Consider the following 20,332-nt stretch of genomic DNA (forward strand, 5'->3'; position numbering starts at 1 on the left):
GTCTCCGGTGGTTATGCCGTCTCCGGTGTCTGCAGCTTGTTTTATAGCCATTAGGGGCATGGCCTCCCGGTGACGTCACCCGGAGGCCTCACCTCCTTATGTCATCCGCAGACCCCCACAACCACCACCCAGGGATTTCGGGAAGAGGCCCTTGTCAACATGGGGGCAAGGTGCTTTGGGGTGGGGGGTGCAGAGCTCCCCCCTGCCCCAACCCCCCCCCCCCCATGTTGAGGGCGTGTTGCCTGGTATTTTCCGGGGGGGGGGGGGGGGTTGGGTAGGGGCCGCTTGCTCGTCCCTTTCCTGGCCTGCCGGGCTGCATGCCCGGATGAGGGCCTGGTTTGGAACCTGGGGGGGACCCCCACGCCATTTTTTTTCCCATTTTGGCGTGGAGTTCCCCCTCAAGATCCTTAGAGCGCAAGTCGCACCACAAGTCGGATCATCCTGATCCGACTTGTGATGCGACTTCCATTCAAATCAATGGGCACCCCTAGATAACCACTGATTTTCACATAAAAAAAAATAAAAATTAAGGTATAACATGGCTTAACGCTGTATAAGCAACGTTAATCAGCCTTTAGCAGCGTCAGACGTTTTTACAGCTCTGACGCGGGTCTTCAGATTGCGCAGGTCCTGGGGGTTTTTTTTTTTTTTGCAGCTTAAAAACGCCTATGCCACTTGGAGCTCCTAAGAGCCTGTGTGTGCATGAGGCCATAGAATAACATGGAGGGGCGTTTTTAAGCTGCAAAAAAAGTCTGATGCTCCTAACAGCAGCTGCAAAAACGCCATGTGTGCATGGGGCCTTAGGCTGGCCATACACTATACAATTTTCTTGTTCAACTTTCCTTTAGATTTACCAAAACCATGTAATATAGGGTCAAACCTAAACACTTTCAATTTGTATGCAGTCAGGCAGGCCCTTGCACTACATAGTTTAAGGTAGATCTAAAGGAAATTGTATAGTGTATGGCCAGCCTTAGTCTCCACCTCAATGAAAACAAAGTCCTGCCACCAATGTGCCCTGCTCTAAAGCATCGAAATGAAGTTTGTTTTTTACTTGCAGAGCGAAAAGATTACCTGAAATCAACAGCTTCTATCGGGAACACAGACATTCTATTAGTCTTGCCTTCAGGACCTTGCAAAGGACTTCCTGCTTTCAGGTTTACTATTACTAGTTAGGTTAGACAAGTCAGTGCCGGAGCTTAGGTTGTAAGCCCTCGTTCACACTGATTCGATTTGACCGTTCCAAATCACGTGACAAGCCGTACCCTATTGCTGGCAATGGAACTATTCAAATCGCAGCGACTCATGTCGCAGGGATTTTGACAAAGGTTCCTGCCCCACATTTTGCCAAATTCATTGCGACTTGCACAGACTGCTGTTTAAATGAGTCGCAAGCCACAGTGAAACCCGAGGTGGAAATTTCACGAAGTGCGATTTCAAAGCCACACCAGTGTGAACCAGTGCTGAAGGAAAACAATACTCCTGTGGTTTTGCTTACTCACACCACCAGGTCAGTGGGTGTTTCCTGGGCATTCTGGCAGCTGGCCTCTGTTACCCAACTTTGTAGGGCTGTCACCTGGTCCCCTGTTATACCTTTTTTAAAGTAAAGCCCCGTACACACAGTAAAGCCCCGTACACACGCAACGATTATCGGCCGACCGATCGTCCATCTTTTGTCCAGAGTTGTTTTGTTGGTTGGAATGTGCCTAGACAGCACACAAATTTTCTCGCCCAACAAAATTCTACTTCAGAAGTGATGTCATGTGTTGGTTTGCTTTCTTTGTTCTTTCTTCACTGAGCATGCCCAGACTTGCTCATCAGATTTTTCCCTGTCAAAATGTGTACTGACTGCACGAAAATCGGCCGTTCTGTTGACGGCCAACAAAAATTTTATAGCCTGCACACCAGATTTTTTTCGGCCGAAAAGTCGGAGTTGGTTGTCGGAAGCATCATACTAACAAGCCGAAAATCGGCAGATCGGACGTTGGCCAAAAATTCCCTGCCAATTTTCGACGCGTGTGGCTTTATACCAGGTGGATGCTCAACCCTCTGTGGATGCAGCTTTCGCCCACAAAGGTCTTATATTGGGTCTCCTTACCATTGTTGTTCTTGAGCTTGGTGGCACAGTTCTGTTTTCCTAGTTGTCACCCACTTTTCTCATTCATTGCTTGGGGATGTTCGAGTCTATGAATACTCAGCCTGTTCTCTGTATGATTAAGACAGTGCTCGACAAATCCTAGGTGCTAGGTCATCATTGCGACTAGATATTGTGTCCTTGCGGCTTGGCTTTTGTCAGCCCATTCACTGCTGACACCAGCTCGCACCCTCCAAGCTCAGCGGGTCTCCGAAGCGATCACTGTTTTAAAGGGGCTGATCCTTCCATCTCCTGAGGTGTGTGCTGGGCAGAGCTGTGTTTCTGTCTGGACGGGATTGATTGAATGTGTCTGGGGGTGGATCAGATGTTGCGTACGGGCCCTGTGCGGGCGTGGGCGGCTGTGTCTTTCAGACAGTGCGGGGTGTATCAGGCTTTCAGTTTACCGCTCTTGGGGTGATTGGGGATTGTGCTGGAGGAGAATGGAGCATTACCTCCAAGGGCGACCAAGTGAGATCTCCGAGGTCAAAGGAGTTGTTCCACTCACCTTGCACGCCACTGGCTATGTATTCTGGGGTCTGCTTGCTGATCTGTGGGCCCCGGCAGGTAAAGCGGGTGCCACCTGGTCTTGTTGCTGACCCGGAAGTGACATGCATGATATCGCTTCCAGGTCCCCGTTGACAGTTTCCCCGGCCATGAAGGCCGGGAAAGAATGTAAAGCAGAACGATCGGCATCTCATTACATTCAGTGCTGCACAGGGGAGACATCCAGGGTCTTTTAGATCCTGGATGTCTCATTAAAGGGAACCTGCAAAATGTTAAGTTAAACCCAAGCACATAAAACACCACCCCAAACCAAAAAAAAAATTGAGGCCCTCCCACCCTCACATACGCATGTACAAATGTAAACGCATGCGTTAGGGCGTCTACGCTGGAAAAAAACACAGATTGAGGTACACATTAACCACTTCCCGCCCGCCCTATTACAAATTGACGGCGGGAATGTGGTTGAGTTATCCTGACCGGACGTCATATGACGGCGGTCAGGATAACCAGCTGCTGCGCGTTCCTGAGAGCGCGCACCGCAGCGATCGGGCATGTAATGTGTCCCTCGGACACAGCGCATACCCGATCAGGGTAAACAGCCAATAAAATTGGCTGTTTACCACGTGATCGGCTGTGTCCAATCACAGCCGGTCACAATAACATTGCAGGAGCCGGCGGTTAGGATGACAGGCTGCTGCGCGCTCCCGAGAGTGCACACCGCAGCGATCGGGCATGCAATGTGTCCCTCGGACACAGCGCATACCCGCTCAGGGTAAACAGCCAATAAAATTGGCTGTTTACCACGTGATCGGCTGTGTCCAATCACAGCCGGTCACAACAATAACAATGGAAAGCTGATAGTACTGATCTAAGCTGTTCTCCTCACACACACCGATCGTGTGAGGAGAATAGCAGAGATCAGTGATCAGTGAGTACATTTACTGTCTAATTGTGTAAAAAGTGCACTACACAGCCCCCCCCCCAATAAAGAGGACCTGTCACCAGTGTCACTCACAGCCCATCTGGATCTGTCAGAACATCTGGATCTGTGGATCTGTCATCACATCTGGAACATCTAACAACCCGCCAGTACCGCCAGGACCCATCAGTACCGACAGTATGGCCAAAAGGTTTTTCACAGCACAGGAGGCATTTGAAATGATAGCCGAGTCAGGTGATGAGAGCGCCGGGGAGCTCGCATCATCCGATACTGGTTCGGAATATGAGCCAGTGGAGGATAGTGGATCGGACCTTGAATCCGAGGAGGAAACGGTCCGTCCTCCTAAAAGGATAAGGAGAGTAAGCCCAGAACACTTTCCGTCATCTAGCAGCACCAACACCGCCGCAGCTAGACCCCAAGAAGAGGAGCCCAGTACCAGCACTGGAATAACTAGTGCAACCCGAAGAAGCCGGGCCCAAACCCACCTTCCCGATGCCCTGGCAAACCCCGTATGGTTGCTTGCCAGCTCAGGAACAGCGATAATCCCCCCTTTCACCGCACAGCCAGGTGTGCAGCCCAACACTTCAAATTTTTCGCTATTGGATTATTTTTATTTGTTTTTTCCCCAAGACTTGCTGGAGTACATTGTGGACCAAACCAACATTTACGCAGGTCAATTTATTGCCTCCAACCCCGATTCTTCCTATGCCCGCCTGTTCAATTGGCGCCGTCTTACAGTGGACGAATTCAAAATATTTTTGGGACTTACACTCAACATGGGGCTTTCTAAGAAAAATGAAGTCCATGCCTACTGGTCCAGCCACCCCATCCACCACATGCCTCTTTTTTCCGCTGTCATGTCCAGATTAAGGTATGACATGATCATGCGCTTCCTCCATTTTAGTGACAATTCACAGTGCCCTCCCCGAGATCATCCCAACCACGACAAATTATATAAATTGCGCCCCCTAATAAATTATTTTTTACAAATATTTGCTGAAGTGTATGTCCCAGACAAAAACATCTGTGTGGATGAATCCCTGATCCATTATACTGGCCGGCTGCACTTCAAGCAATATATCCCAAATAAGAGAGCCAGATATGGGGTGAAGATGAACAAATTATGCGAGAGAGCCACTGGGTATGTCTACGCCTTTCGTGTCTATGAAGGCAAAGACTCCCAGCTCCAGCCCCCCGAATGCCCAACGTACATCGGAACCAGTGGGAAAATTGTCTGGGACCTGGCATACCCCCTGTTCAAAAAAGGGTACCATCTTTATGTGGATAATTATTACACCAGTCTTCCCCTTTTTCGCCACCTATACCTGGAAAAAACCCTGGCCTGTGGTACCAGCAGAAAAAATCGGAAGGGATTCCCACAACCTTTGGTCCAAAAAAACCTTCAACCGGGGGAAACCGCATTTATGAGGAATGAGGAAGTGTTGGCCATGAAGTGGAGGGACAAGAAAGATGTCTACATCTTGTCCACCATCCACAATGACACCGTGGTGGAGATTCCCCGAAGACATGGCCCCATTACAAAGCCTGAATGCGTCCACGAATACAATTTGTTCATGGGGGGGGTGGATTTAAATGACCAGATGCTGCAGCCCTATTTATCAACCAGAAGGTCCCGTTACTGGTACAAAAAAGTTGCATTTTACCTATTTCATTTGGCCATGTACAATTCCTTTGTCTGCCATCAAAAAACACCCGGAAACCCACACCTCCACTACCTCAAGTACATTGAAGAAATCATCACTGCCCTAATATACCAACAAGGACCGGCCCCAGCAAGCATTCGCTCGGATAGTGTGAGTAGACTTCACGAGCAACATTTTCCCTATAGTGTTCCCCCCACAGAATCAGGAAGAAGGCGCCAAAAGAGATGTCGCGTGTGCAGCAGTAATGGAATTCGAAGAGACACAAGTTATCATTGTCCCGATTGTCCCTCCCAACCTGGCCTATGCATTGGAGATTGCTTCAAAATCTACCATACAGCCATAAGATTTTAGATCCCCTTAATTTTAAGACTGCTATTTCCCTTTTTGAAATACCTGTCCAGATCACCATGCTACCCTGTTTCTACGTTACCAGACCCTGGCCTGTTTACCGGCAATGCATTTGCCTGCCGCTTTGAAAACCAAGTTTCTCTTACGTCCTCCGACAGTCGCCGCCTCTTCATATTCGTCACATATGGGGTATTAGACTTTGCTCCGAAGGAGTAGCTAGGCAACAGAATATGTTAACATTAAAGCTTTTAACATATCCCACCCTCAAGGGGTGGTCCCCTCAGTCAATACCCTCCTACTTCCTGCAACCATATCTCAGTTTTAATGTCTAGCTTGTCAGGAGTGGCTGGCTCTCTCTGTGCTGGGGCTTTGTGCCCCAGACTCTTTCTTCTTTTTTGATTTTTTGTTTGAGTTTTCTCTCTACCTTTACTTAGCTGTTCTTTTTGTCAGCATTAGTTAGTTCTTCGGATGAAGAGGATCATGCGGGCTGGGTCTCAGGGTGATCCCCCTGGTCGCAGGTCGTGGGTCAGTGGCTTCCCAGCCTGCCATCGAGCGTTCAGCCAGGTAACGCTCCTGGCACAGTGAACGACCCATCCCTGGTCAGTGCAGGGATGATTGGTGAGGTGGCTACCTCACTGGACGCTGTGCGGTTTCTTAACCCCCATTCTGTGCGTCTTGTATGCGACTCTCCCTGCCTCATGTGCAGCGGCTTGTTCGCCTGTGCGGGTCCCCCACGCCACTGTGAGGTAAGTGTATTTATGTGGGGACCTGTCTGTCTGGGGGGGTGTCAGTCTGGGACTGTGTAACCTGCCTCTATTCACACTGTTTGTCTCCCTATCTCTCGGCTGCATGCTGTGGGCTGCAGGGGGGGGGGGGGGGGAAGCTGTGTGACACTGTGTGTGTCAGCCTTGTCAGTGTGAGAAGCTGTGTGCTGTGGGGCATGTTTTGTGGCATGTTTGGGCATTATACAGCGATCGCTGCGGCGATCTGACATGTTTTTTTATATGGAGACATGTGTGCATTACTGTACTGTGGAGCGGCGGTTTCGGCGCCAAACGGCGCCATTTTGCCTACACTCGCTCCGGCCGCATGTTCTACATGCATGGCGGCCATTTTCTTGTAGCCTCCCATAGGCTTTCATAGAGCGCCCTGGCAGCATCACTTCCTCTTCTCCAGGAACACCGATCGAGGCAGCAGCAGCGGCGAGGGTCTCCTCAGGTTTTATCCTTCCTATCCATTGCCTGTGTCAGTTTTATTGTCCCTGTGGGGGTCTCATTGTGCTTGTGTTGTGGTGCGGTGGGCTGCGCTCGCCGCGCGTGTTAAAGGGGCAGTTAACCCTTTATTATCCGGCATTTGTTGTTGGGGCAATGGATTCTCAGGAGGGCAAATTTCCTACCGCCTTGGTGGAAAGCCAGGGGACCGCTGTTTCCCCCCCCCAGGGGGGGATTTAGCCACTATTGTGGCTGGCCTTGTTGCTCAGGTGCAGATGCTGGTGGCTGCTCAATCTACTAAAAGACCCAGAGTTGCTCTTTCCTCTGATTCTGAGGGTGAAGGTGATGGGGTTGTTATGGCGGGGGCCTCCTTATCGGGGTCCCGCTCCTCCCTGTATCTAGTGGGGTCCGAGGTGGAGGCTGAAGTTGAAGGGGTTGATAATTCTCCCCCTGGCTCGCCTGAAGAGCTTGCAATCATGGATGAATTGATTGCTTCCATAAAACAAACGCTGCGTTTGCAGGATGAGGTGTGTCCCCCGCTGCCTTGGCGGCTTATGGGACGCAGAGAAAATGCAGGACGCCGCAGGTTTTTCCCTGCAATGATGATTTTCAGCGCGCTGTTAAGGAACAATGGCGCAATCTGCGCAAACCTTTTGCTGTACCAAGTAGGTTCAAGCTGCGTTATCCTTTCTCGCCTTCCACTGATGACAGGTGGTGTGTGCCACCCCCAGTGGATCACGCAATTGCGGTTTTAAACAAATCCACTGCGATTCCTGCAGAGGATTCCCCAGTGTTCCGTGATGCCACGGATAGGAGATTGGAGTCTCTTGCCCGTCATACTTATTCTGTTACGGGTTCTATGCTTAAGGCTCTGTTTGCCTCTCTCATGGCGGCCCAGGCGGTCGCAAGTTGGACGCAGATGCTTCGGCGCGTCCTAGTGGCCGATTCGGCCTCGCCGGCGACCCTGGATATGGTGGATCAAATCCACCAGGGTGTCATGTATCTGTGTGATGCGGACTTGGACTTAGTCCCGTTGGCTGCACGTGTACACAGCGTGGCGGTGTTGTCTCGCCGCCTGGTTTGGTTGAAATGTTGGTCGGTGGACCAGTCTTCACGTAAGACCTTAGCCAATCTGCCTTATGATGGGTCTCGCCTTTTTGGGGAGTCCTTGGATGTGTTGATTAAGGGGATCACCGGAGGTAAGAGCACTCTCTTGCCCCATTTCCCCAAGGCTAAGGGGGCTTCTGGGAAGAAGCATGCTAATTTTCGGCCCCCTCATGGGTCCTTTCGTGCCTTTCGGTCGCACTACAAGGGCAAACCGTTCAAAGGTCAAGGCTCTCAGAAGAAGCCCTGGTCTGGAAAACAGAAGTCCGGTCAATCCGGATCTGCAGCCCATAACAGTGCGGCCTGAAGGGGCGCCCTCACCCAGTTTTGGGGTGGGGGGACGCTTGCTCGGTTTTCTTCAGCCCTGGTTGGCCCGCGTGCGGGACAGATGGGTTCAGGAGATCGTTCGATCTGGTTACAAGATCGAGTTTCTCGGCCGGAGTGCAGATTTTTTCCCTCAAATCTTCAACTGTCTCCAGAGCGTTTACGGGACCTGCACCTGGCGGTGCGGGACCTGAGGGCTCAGGGAGTGGTAGTTCCGGTGCCTCATCGGGACAGATTTCGGGGGTTTTATTCCAATCTGTTCACCGTGCCCAGAAAGGAGGGCAAGGTTCGTCCAATTCTGGACTTGAAGGCTCTGAACCGCTCTGTGCGGGTTCGCAAGTTCCGCATGGAATCCCTGCGGTCGGTGGTGGCTGCCCTGGTTCCGGGGGAATTCATGGCCTCCATCGATATGAAGGATGCGTATCTTCACATCCCCATTTTCGAGGGTCACCAGAGGTACCTTCGATTTGCCATCGCGGAGGATCACTACCAGTTCGTGGCGTTGCCTTTTGGTCTCGCCTCGGCTCCCGCGGGTCTTCACCAAGGTGCTTGCACCGGTTCTGGCATTATTGAGGGCCCAGGGCATTTCTGTCCTGGGGTATCTGGACGACATTCTGGTTCGGTCTGCGACCAGCCAGGGTCTGGAGAAGGACCTGTCTGTCACGATGCAAACTCTGCAGGAGTTTGGTTGGACGATAAATTTTCCAAAGTCGACACTGAGTTCGTCGGTTCGTCTTCCCTACCTGGGAATGATTCTGGACTCGGTGCAGGCGAAGGTCTTCCTGCCGGAAGACAAACTCAGAACTCTTCAGGAGGAAGTCAGGTCCCTCAGGGACGTTCCGCACTCGTCTCTGCGGACGTGCATGAGATGTCTGGGATTGATGGTCTCGGCCTTCGAGGCGATTCCCTTCGCCCAGTTTCACACGCGGGGTCTCCAAGCGGAGATCCTGTCCATGTGGGACGGGTGACCTCAATCTCTGGATCTTCAAATCTCGTTGAGTCATTGCACCAGAAGAGACCTTCTGTGGTGGCTCCAGCCCCCGACGGTGTCCGGGGGCAAGTCGTTTCGTCCTATCTCGTGGACGGTGATCACCACGGATGCCAGCCTGTCGGGCTGGGGTGGTGTTCTGGGCGTTCTGTCCGCCCAGGGAACTTGTTTGGAGAGGGAGTCTTCCCTTCCGATCAACATTCTGGAATTGCGTGCGATAAATCTCTGTCTTCATCGCTGGACGGACCGGCTGCAGGGCTGCCCGTTTCGGGTGCAGACGGACAATGCCACGGCGGTGGCCTCCATCAACCACCAAGGGGGCACCAGGAGTGCCCGAGCGGCTCGAGAAGTGGCCGACATTCTGTCTTGGGCCGAGACTCATGTCCCGGCGATAACGGCGGTTCACATTCCGGGGGTGGAGAACTGGCAGGCGGACTTTCTGAGTCGCCAGACCCTGGATCAGGGGGAATGGTCTCTCCACCCGACTGTCTTCCAGATGTTGTGCGCGAAGTGGGGTCTTCCAGATGTGGACCTGTTCGCGTCTCGTCTCGACTACAAGGTGGGAAGGTTCGTGGCAAGGACGCGCGACCCTCGGGCAGACTCGTCGGACGCGTTAGTGGCCCCGTGGCATCAGTACAGGCTGATGTACGCGTTTCCACCGATTCAGTTGCTGTCCAGGTTCCTTCGCAGGTTACACTCGGAACGCAGCACGGTGATTCTTGTGGCACCGGACTGGCCTCGCCGGTCCTGGTACGCAGACCTCGTGAATCTGGCGGTCGACGCCCCGTGGCGTCTGCCTCTTCGAGACGATCTCCTGTCTCAAGGACCGATATACCATCCTGCTTTACAGTCTCTGGCTTTGACGGCCTGGCTGTTGAGACCGAGGTCCTGAAGGAGAAGGGTCTCTCCCCGGAGGTCGTTCATACTTTGATCAACGCGAGGAAGTCTTCCTCGGGGAAGGTTTATTACCGTACTTGGAAGGCCTATTTTGCCTGGTGTGAGTCCAGGGGATTTTCACCCCGCACGTACTCGGTTTCCCGAGTGCTGTCCTTCCTTCAAACGGGTGTCGATCAGCGTTTGGCGCTGGCTACGATTAAGGGTCAGGTGTCTGCGCTGGCCGTTCTGTTTCAACGTCCCGTGGCTTCCAACTCCTTGGTTGGCACTTTTGTTCAGGGTGTGCGGCATCTGGTTCCTCCTAGGAGGGATCCTTTGCTCCCTTGGGACTTGAATCTCGTTCTGTCTGTGTTGCAACGTGCTCCTTTTGAACAGATCAGGGAGATCTCGTTGTCTATGTTGTCCAAAAAGGTCGCCTTTTTGGTGGCGATCACTTCGGCTCGCAGAGTGTCGGAGCTGGCAGCTTTATCCTGCAAGTCTCCGTATCTGGTTGTTCATTTGGATAAGGTGGTCTTGCGACCTAATCCTTCTTTTCTTCTGAAAAGAGTTTCGGAATTCCATCTTAATGAGGATATTGTCTTGCCTTCGCTGTGCGCGAAGCCTAAACATCCAAAGGAGGTGAGATTACACTCTCTGGATGTTGTTCGGGCGATAAGGGTTTACCTTAAATCGACTGAGTCTTTTCAAAAGACGGATTCCTTGTTTGTTCTTCCAGAGGGTCCTCGGAAGGGCATGGCGGCGTCGGCCTCTACCATCGCCAAATGGATCAGGCAGACCATTGAACAGGCCTATGCCTTGCAGGGGAAGGTTCCCCCTGTGCCTGTGAAGGCGCACTCTACTAGATCTCTGAGTACGTCTTGGGCCTGTCGTCATGGGGCTTCTGTAGCCCAGGTGTGTAAGGCGGCGACTTGGTCGACCGTACACACTTTCACAAAATTCTACAAAGTAGATGTTCAGGCATCGGCGGATGCTTCCTTTGGCCGCAAGGTTCTTAGTGCGACAATTCCCTAGGGTCCCTTGTTGGGGACCTCTGGCTGTTGGGATAAGTTTTTTATCCCATGGTTATTTGTCTTTTCCTGGGTTGTTGCTCCTGTTGAGCACTTGTTTTTCCTGTTGCCCAGCTGGTTTCCTTCCTTTGGTAAGGTTCCTTTCTTTGATGCGGAGACTGCGTTGCCTTTTAGGCGCGGATGCGTTTCCCACCCCTCATGTTTGCACTGCTTTGGGACGTCCCCATATGTGACGAATATGAAGAGGCGGCGACTGTCGGAGGACGTAAGAGAAAACGGAATTTTTGTAAAATCTTACCTGTAAAATTCCTTTCTCTGAGTCCTCCGACAGTCGCCGCCCCCGCCCCTCTTTTGGGGTTTGGTTGTATACTCTACTGCTATTCCACTAAAACTGAGATATGGTTGCAGGAAGTAGGAGGGTATTGACTGAGGGGACCACCCCTTGAGGGTGGGATATGTTAAAAGCTTTAATGTTAACATATTCTGTTGCCTAGCTACTCCTTCGGAGCAAAGTCTAATACCCTATATGTGACGAATATGAAGAGGCGGCGACTGTCGGAGGACTCAGAGAAAGGAATTTTACAGGTAAGATTTTACAAAAATTCCGTTTTCTGAAATCCATGTGTACCGACCTCAGCCTGTTTACCGACGATGCCTTTGCCTGCCGATTTTAAACCAAGTTTCTGACTTCCAAGTGTACCGACCCGGCCTGCTAATCAACCACGCTTTTTGCCTGCCACTTGGACTGATCTTTTGCCCTTCTACTTCAGTAGACAGGGGTCTCACATATATGTGAGGGGCTTCAGAAGAGAGTTAGGAGTATGGAAAAACCGTTTTTGGTTTTCTGTGTTCCCATAACAGGGTCTGGAGTCCGGAGGCTTCAAAGCGATTTGGGTGGGAGAAGCCTCTACCCCTGTCCCCATTCTTTCCTGACAGAGGCCTAAGCGTGATGTTCCTTCCTGCTGCCTGGATCAATATTTTGTGGGGTTGAACATATCGCTGCATATAATGACCCAGGACTTTATAGACCACATCTCTGCCTGCTACCTGGACCAATGCTTGGCTGTGCTGACACTATCCCTGCTTGCTGCCTGTAATGACTATGGACAGTATCCCTGCTTGCTGCCTGTAATGACTATGCACAGTACTCCTGCCTGCTGCCTGTAATGACTATGGACAGTATTTCTGCCTGCTGCCTGTCCGATTGCTTTTGCTGTCACGGACCACATCCCTGCCTTCTACCTGGATGCTCTCCTCTGTGGACCACTACTAAAACCACAGGTAATCTTTTATTTACCCTTTGCTCAGCAGAATATATTTTGGGGTGTGATTGGTATGTACATGCTATGTGTTAGAAATATGAAGGGCCTTCAAAAATGTAATAGGTTGTCAGGAAATTAGATGTAAAATTCATGCTCCTAGAACGTCTGAAGGTGTCTACTTGGATGTTGGGTCTCGGTTTATGGCCAGGCGGTGTAAAAGTCCCACACATATGGTATCGCCATACTCCGGAAGAGTGGCAGAATGTATTTTGGGGTGTCATTTTTGCTATGTACATGCTATGTGTTAGAAATATCCTATAAATTTATAACTTTGTGTAAAAAAAAATAGGTTTTCATTTTTTTTCCCACATTTTCCAAAAACTTGTGGAAAAAAATGACATGTTCAAAAGACTCACAATGCCTCATAGAATATACGTTGGAGTGTTTTCTTTCCAAAATGGGGTCATTTTGTGGGCAATTTCATTGTCTTGGTGCTCCAGGGCCTTCAAAAGTGTGATAGGTAGTCAGAACATTGTGTGTAATTTATGCTCCTAGAATGCCTGGCGGTGCTACTTGGATGTTGAGTTTCGTTATGTGGCCAGGCTGTGTAAGTCTCACATATGTGGTATCGCCATACTCAGGAGGAGTGGCAGAATGTATTTTGAGGTGTCATTTTGCTATGTACATGCTATGTGTTGGAAATATCTTATAAATGGACAACTTTGTGAAAAAAAAAATGCGTTTTCATTTTTTTTCCACATTTTCCGAAAGATTCTGGAAAAAAATGACATGTTCAAAAGACTCATTATGCCTCATTGATTATACGTTGGGGTGTTTGCTTTCCAAAATGGGGTCATTTAGTGGGCTTTTTCAATGTGCTGGTGCTCCAGGGCCTTCAAAATTGTAATAGGTGGTTGAGAAATGAAAAGTGTATTTTATGCTCAGAGAACGCCTGGAGGTGCTACTTCAATGTTGGACTTCTGTATGTGGCCTGGCTGTAAAAAAGTCTCACACATGTGGTATCGCCATACTCAGGAGGAGTGGCACAATGTATTTTGAGGTGTCATTTTTGCTATGTACATGCTATGTGTTGGAAATATCTTATAAATGGACAACTTTGTGTAAAAAAAATGCGTTTTCATTTTTTTTCCACATTTTCCGAAAGATTCTGGAAAAAAATGACATGTTCAAAAGACTCATTATGCCTCATTGATTATACGTTGGGGTGTTTGCTTTCCAAAATTGGGTCATTTAGTTGGCTTTTTCAATGTGCTGGTGCTCCAGGGCCTTCAAAAGTGTAATAGGTGGTTGAGAAATGAAAAGTGTATTTTATGCTCCGAGAACGCCTGGAGGTGCTACTTCAATGTTGGACCTCTGTATGTGGCCTGGCTGTAAAAAAGTCTCACACATGTGGTATCGCCATACTCAGGAGGAGTGGCACAATGTATTTTGAGGTGTCATTTTTGCTATTTACATGCTATGTGTTAAAAATGTCCTATAAATTGACAACTTTGTGTAAAAAAAAAATAGGTTTTCATTTTTTTCCCGCATTTTCCAAAAACTGGTGGAAAAAAATGACATGTTCAAAAGACTCACAATGCCTCATAGAATATACGTTGGAGTGTTTTCTTTCCAAAATGGGGTCATTTTGTGGGCAATTCCATTGTCCTGGCCAGTCAGGGCCTTCAAAAGTGTGATATGTAGTCAGAAAGTTATAAATGTATTTATGCTCCTAGAACGCTTGAAGGAGCTCCCTGGACGTTGGGTCTCTGTATGTGGCCAGGCTGTGTAAAAGTCTCACACATGTGGTATTGCCATACTCAGGAGGAGTGGCAGAATGTATTTTGGGGTGTCATTTTTGCTGTGTACATGCTAGGTATTAGAAATAGTTTATAAATTGACAACTTTGTGGGAAAAAAAAGAAAAAACAATTTTTTTCTTCATTTTCCCAAGAATTGTGGGAAAAAATTAAAACTTAAAAAAACTCACCATGCCTCTTACTAAATACGTTGGACTGTCTACTTTCCAAAAAGGGGTCATTTGGGGGGTATTTGTACTGTTCTGACATTTTAGGGCCTCAAGAAAGGAGATAGGCCGTTAGTACATCAGGTGTGATCAATTTTCAGGAATTGGTACCATAGCTTCTAGACTCAATAACTTTCACACAGACTAAATAATATACACTAATATGGGTTATTTTTACTAGAGATAAGTAGCAGTATACATTTTGGCCAAAATGTATGAAGAAAAATTAATTTTTTGCAAAATTTTTTAATAGAAACTAAAAAAAAGTGTTTTACTTTTCAAAATGTTTGCGCTTTTTCTGCTTATATCACAAAAATTAAAAAACCCAGTTGTGATCAAATACCACCAAAAGAAAGCTCTATTTGTGTGAAAAAAATGATAAAAATTTTGTTTGGTTACAGTGTAGCGTGACTGAGCAATTGTCATTCAAAGTGTGAGAGCGCTGAAAGCTGAAAATTGGTCTGGGCGGGAAGGTGTTTAACTGCCCTGTATTAAAGTGGTTAAATATTGTCGCGCACATCGGAATGAGAGAAATAAGCATAGCACCAGACCGCCTTCTCCTTTTTCTATACCTTTTTTACTCTGCATTGCTTGCTCAAAACCTGACAGCTCAGAGTGGGGTAGGGTTATAGGGAGACGCCCAGGGGCTTTTTCCTCTAATCTTTGATAGTGTTCAATCACGTGAGGGTACGTACCTGTAACCCAGGGTCTATGAATATTCAGCCTGCCCTCCTCCTGTATTCCAAGACATGGAATTTATGCTTAAGTCATATTTTTATTCTGTCTTCCCAACTTTATCGTCTCTTCATTTGTCGACACGCTAATCAAAATGTTATATATAAAACCTTTCCGTTGTTATTGTTTACCTTATTTCTGACCAGTAACGTAATCTGGTTCTCTGTGCTTCACTATTCAATGCAGGTAGATCTGAAAAGTACAAACCTTTAAAATGTCTGGATGTTAGTTTGGAGGAATGGGCATTACAAGGCAGGCTGCCTTTGCATATACACTACCGTTCAAAAGTTTGGAGTCACCCAGACAATTTCATGTTTTCAACGAAAATGAGTTGCAAAATGAATAGAAAATATAGTCAAACATTGACGAGGTTAGAAATAATGATTTTTATTTGAAATGATTTTGTCCTTCAAACTTTGCTTTCATCAAAGAAATCTCCTTTGGCATTCTAGCTGTAAATTTGTTGAGCTAATCTGAAGAAATTTCACCCCGCACTTCCTGAAGCACCTCCCACAAGTTGGATTGGCTTGATGGACACTTCTTATGTACCTTTCGGTCAAGCTGCTCCCACAACAGCTCAATAGGGTTGAGATCTGGGGACTGTGCTGGCCACTGCTTTACAGACAGAATACCAGCTGACTGCTTCTTCCCTAAATAGTTGTTGCATAGTTTGGAGGTGTGCTTTGGGTCATTGTCCTGTTGAAGGAGGAAATGGCCTTCAATCAAGCGCTGTCCACAGGGTATAGCATGGCGTTGCAAAATGGAGTCATAGCCTTCCTTATTCAAAATCCCTTTACCTTGTACAAATCTCCCACTTAACCAGCACCAAAGCAGTCCCAGACCATCACATTACCTCCACCATGCTTGGCAGATGGCTTCAGGCACTCCTCCAGCATCTGTTCACTTGTTCCTGCTTCTCACAAATGTTCTTCTGTGTGATCCAAACACCTCAAACTTGGATTTGTCTGTCCATAACACTTTTCCAATCTTCCTCTGTCCAATGTCTGTGTTCTTTTGCCCATCTTAATCTTTTCCTTTTATTGGCCAGTCTCAGATATGGCTTTTTCTTTGCCACTTTGCCTATAGAAGGCTAGCATCCCGGAGTCGCCTCTTCACTGTGGACGTTGAGACTGGGGTTTTGCGGGTACCATTTAATGAAGCTGCCAGTTGAGGTCCTGTGAGGTTTCTATTTCCCAGACTAGAGACTCTAATGTAGTTGTCCTCTTGCTTAGTTGTGCACCAGTGCCTCCCACTTCTCTTTCTATTTTGGTTAGAGCCCATCTGTTCTCTGAAGGGAGTACTACACACCATTGTAGGAAATCTTTAGTTTCTTGGCAATTTCTCGCATGGAATAGCCTTCGTTTCTCAGACCAAGAAAAGACTTTTGAGTTTCAGAAGAAAGTTCTCTTTTTCTGGTCATCTTGAGAGTATAATCGTACTCACGAATGCTGATGCTCCAGATACTCAACTAGCTCAAAGTAAGGCCAGTTTTATAGCTTCTCTAATCAGAACAACAGTTTTCAGCTGTGCTAACAAAATTGCACAAGGGTTGCGTAATCATCAATTAGCCTTTTAACACAATTAGCAAACACAGGAGTGATGGTTTCTGGAAATGGACCTCTGTACACCTATGTAGATATTCCATTAAATATCTGCAGTTTTCAGCTAGAATAGTGATTTCCTACATTAACAATATCTAGACTGAATTTCTGATTAATTTAAGGTTATCTTCAGACTGTGGAGGACAGGGCTAGATGGTTCTGGATGTCCTCCAGCCAAGGAAATTAGCCTAGCACTATCTGATGACACTGCAACACTGTGAGCTTCTTTTGTGAGACGCGCACAGTGTGCAGTGAAATCTCAGAGTAAGCAGTTTTGGTACTGTAGCGGAGCCAGTACAACTGTGTCCAAAACTGAAGGGAAGTCTGGAGTTCAGCTTTAACTTAGTGATACTAAACACACAATGTTTAATTTTCACTATACCTTCTATTTCTGAATGTGCATGATGGCAATGAAATAATAAAAAAACCCACGTCTTTCTATACGATATTCACCTATCACATGATGCAGCTCTGTCCCAGTCTGCAGGAGGAGCTTCTAGTCCTCTGCTGCTGGTCACATTTCCAAAAAAAAAAAAAAAACTTTTGGAATCCAGAGAAAAAATAAATATCATCAATAAACTGTTTTAAATTATAGTATTATGTGAAGGGTGTGCTGATTGAAAATAAAATTGAAAGCTGCTACCAAAGATCCAAATACCTGATTTGGAATAAAGTGTATAAAATGATGATCTAGCGCGCTCTGGGAAGTGGAGGTGTGCAGTATGGAGACATGGAGAGAACCTTTGGATGCCACCATAAGAGAAGTGCAGGAGTCATAGAGGATTGTTCTGCTGAATGACCCAGAGTCCATCTAGTGGTGTGGTTGGAAGAATCGCCCTTTGAGGGGATGAACCCATGCTATTCATTATTAACCATCTGGTAAGAGGCATGACTTGCTTATTCCTCTCACAGTGTGAATTCTAAGAGCACAGGGTCACTTCCACAACACAGGAGATTACTCATGGGAGGGTTTTAATTGCACCTTTTACCTTATCTGTCTGGTAAGGAGACAGCCTGAGAGGTGGTGGGATTCACACATGTCTTATGGACTTATGGACATTCACCGTTTTGTTTGGAACCACATTCATTCACTATTGATTTGAAGATTTGTTATATATAAACTTTGGACATTTGTGGACTTATGTTTGGTTTCAGTGTCACTGTGCATAATTGTTATTTTTATTTTTGAATCGCATCACAATAGCACTTGTTTGTGTTTAGTTCAATCTTAGTTTATTGAGAAAGAAGGGTTTTACAGAATAGGGGGAGAAGCATGGGAGTAAGAAACATGCAGAAAAAGTTCCAGGCATGACAGATAGTGAACTTTGAGTAAGTGCATACAGCAATCAATATCAATAATTGCAGATAAGGAACATTAATCGCCAGGTCCATTGGATCTCGGTTGCTTCACAGCTTAACAAACAGCAATTTGGTGTAACATGAATCAACATAATCAAAAGAAAAGACAAACAAAGGACAACACTGGTAGAGACACCGCCATAGCTGGCGTTGCATTAGAAAATGGTGTGAAGTGTGTAAGGCATTGGTTAATATCCAGGCTTCCTACTGAGAAGCGCCTAAAAACAACAAAAAGGATTGCCTTATGGTGCCAGTGGTATAGCCAAAGAGGGGGATAGAGAGAAGGGAGGTGGGATAAAGCAGGAGAATGTAGACAGGTAAACCAAGGGGGCGAAGAAGGTAGAGGAAACCAGGAGGGGCCGGCCGCATCCCAGGACCTCCACTCAGCAGAGAACCGTTCCTCCCTGCCCCCCTCTCGTGTCAGTAGGTTTCCCATGTCCCTAAGCCTGTCTAGTTCCAGAGCCCACTCAAGTTTAGAGGGTACGTGTTTGGTCCTCCAGTGCCTGAGTATCACCGTCCTAACAGCCGCCCTTAAAAACCGCAGAACGTCTTTTGATCGTCCCGGAAGGAGCCGGTTAACAAAGACAACAGGGCCAATTCCTGTGTCGCAGAAACTGTGGTTGCCTGGAGCTTGCAGTACAGAGCAATAATTCCAGTCCATAATTCATGGATCTGTGGACATTCCCACCAGATATGAATGTGTTCCCCTAGATGACGTGCACCGTCACAGTTGGTCGGACTGAAGTGGATCAATATAGGCAACCGAGGAAGGGCACCTGTACCATCTGCTCAAGAGTTTGAACCCCTTCTCTTGAACTTGTGTAACAGGAGACAGCAAGGGGGTCTGCTTGAAGCATTTGTAACAGTCGTTAGATGAAAGGGTTTGCCCCAAGTCCCTGTCCTAGACAGCAGTATATGTCGGCTTATTTGTGTTTATATACACGAAAGTCACTGTTATTTATTTAGCGCACCCGATCATTATTTTATAAACTGTTTTAAATTGTCCTACCAATATATTTTATAAATAAAATCTTTATTATGTTTTGACAATAACATGGTGTGGGTGGATTTCTGCCAGTCACAGGTTGTCTCACGCCCCTCCAGCCTGTGTCTTATAATACGAGGGAGGTGAAGCCTCATCAATCTACATGAAATATCCCATCCCCCAATGTGTTTAGCTGGTTAGTGGGAGTGGGCTGTCGTTTACCACATTGTATACGCCCACACGTGTGACTCTGTATAGTCACATGGGCTGCTCAGATGTGAAAGGAATGAAATGTTTAGTATTAAAACTCACTGAAAGCTGAGCATGTCTAGAGTTGCCACCACAGCTGCAAAATCCCTAGCTGAATTGGGGACTTGGACAGGAAAAGGAGACGGAGATACAGCAGAATCAACCAGGTTTTTTTTTTTTTTTTTTTTGTTTTTTTGCAGAATTCAGAAGACGATTCCCCTGTGAGTGTGAGAGACTGTGAACAGCATGTAATACACCATTCATTGATAATTTTTTTTATGATGTGGGTATAGTGACACTTTAATCTGGGGACTGATTGTTGTAGATACTCCCTAAAAGTAATCTATTTCTCATGCCCTGTTTTTGTTTTAGCAATGGTATCGTGTTCTGGTTTGCAGCATGGAGATAACTATGAAGACTGCGCAGGTCTATTACATTGACTACGGAAGCAAGGAGACTTTGCCGTTGTGTAAATTGCAGCCGATGCATAAAGATATTTACCTTGCCACCCCTCCTTGTGTAAGTCATGTATTAACACTTTTGTTTATATGTTAATGAAAGTTTGATAGACTGCACTGATCATCAGGCCATGATGATAAGGGCACTTATCTGTGTATGTCCCCTGTCACACTTGCCCTTGGGTCTCCTTTTCTCACGCTGTGACAGTGCGTGAGGAAAGGACTGCCGATAACCGGCAAGTTTGTTAGGATTTGATCAGCTGTGATTGGAGACAGCTGATCACATGGTAAAGGGCCACTGTGATGGGCCCTTTACCTCGATCTGTGATCAGCTATGTCAGAAGGACAAAGTGATCACAGAGCACGCCTGATCCATGACCTAGGGGTGCTGGAGATGTGTTCTGGGGGAACGTCCATTGAAGGCCATCTGTGTCCCATTGAGAGCATTTGGCTTCACTTCCTGTCTCATAGCCTATACAGGAATTGAAATGAAATCCCTGCAAATAAGGGGAATTACTTGGGGACCACTAGGTCACCAAA

General features: G+C 47.4%; 1 protein-coding gene across 1 annotated transcript in view; it reads left to right on the plus strand.

The window, feature by feature from the left end:
• Positions 1-18,180: 18,180 nt before the first annotated feature.
• TDRD1 (tudor domain containing 1) overlaps positions 18,181-20,332 on the plus strand; it is a gene marked incomplete at both ends in the record, with an annotated part of 265,551 nt that continues 263,399 nt past the window's right edge. Inside the window, 2 exons of the mRNA XM_082268836.1 lie at positions 18,181-18,276; positions 19,707-19,853. Of these exons, the coding sequence (XP_082124962.1) occupies positions 18,181-18,276; positions 19,707-19,853 (243 nt within the window). The remainder of the gene's footprint in view (positions 18,277-19,706; positions 19,854-20,332) is intronic.

Source organism: Pelophylax lessonae (assembly GCF_965119305.1).
Source record: "Pelophylax lessonae genome assembly, chromosome: 9".
NCBI classification, from domain to species: domain Eukaryota; kingdom Metazoa; phylum Chordata; class Amphibia; order Anura; family Ranidae; genus Pelophylax; species Pelophylax lessonae.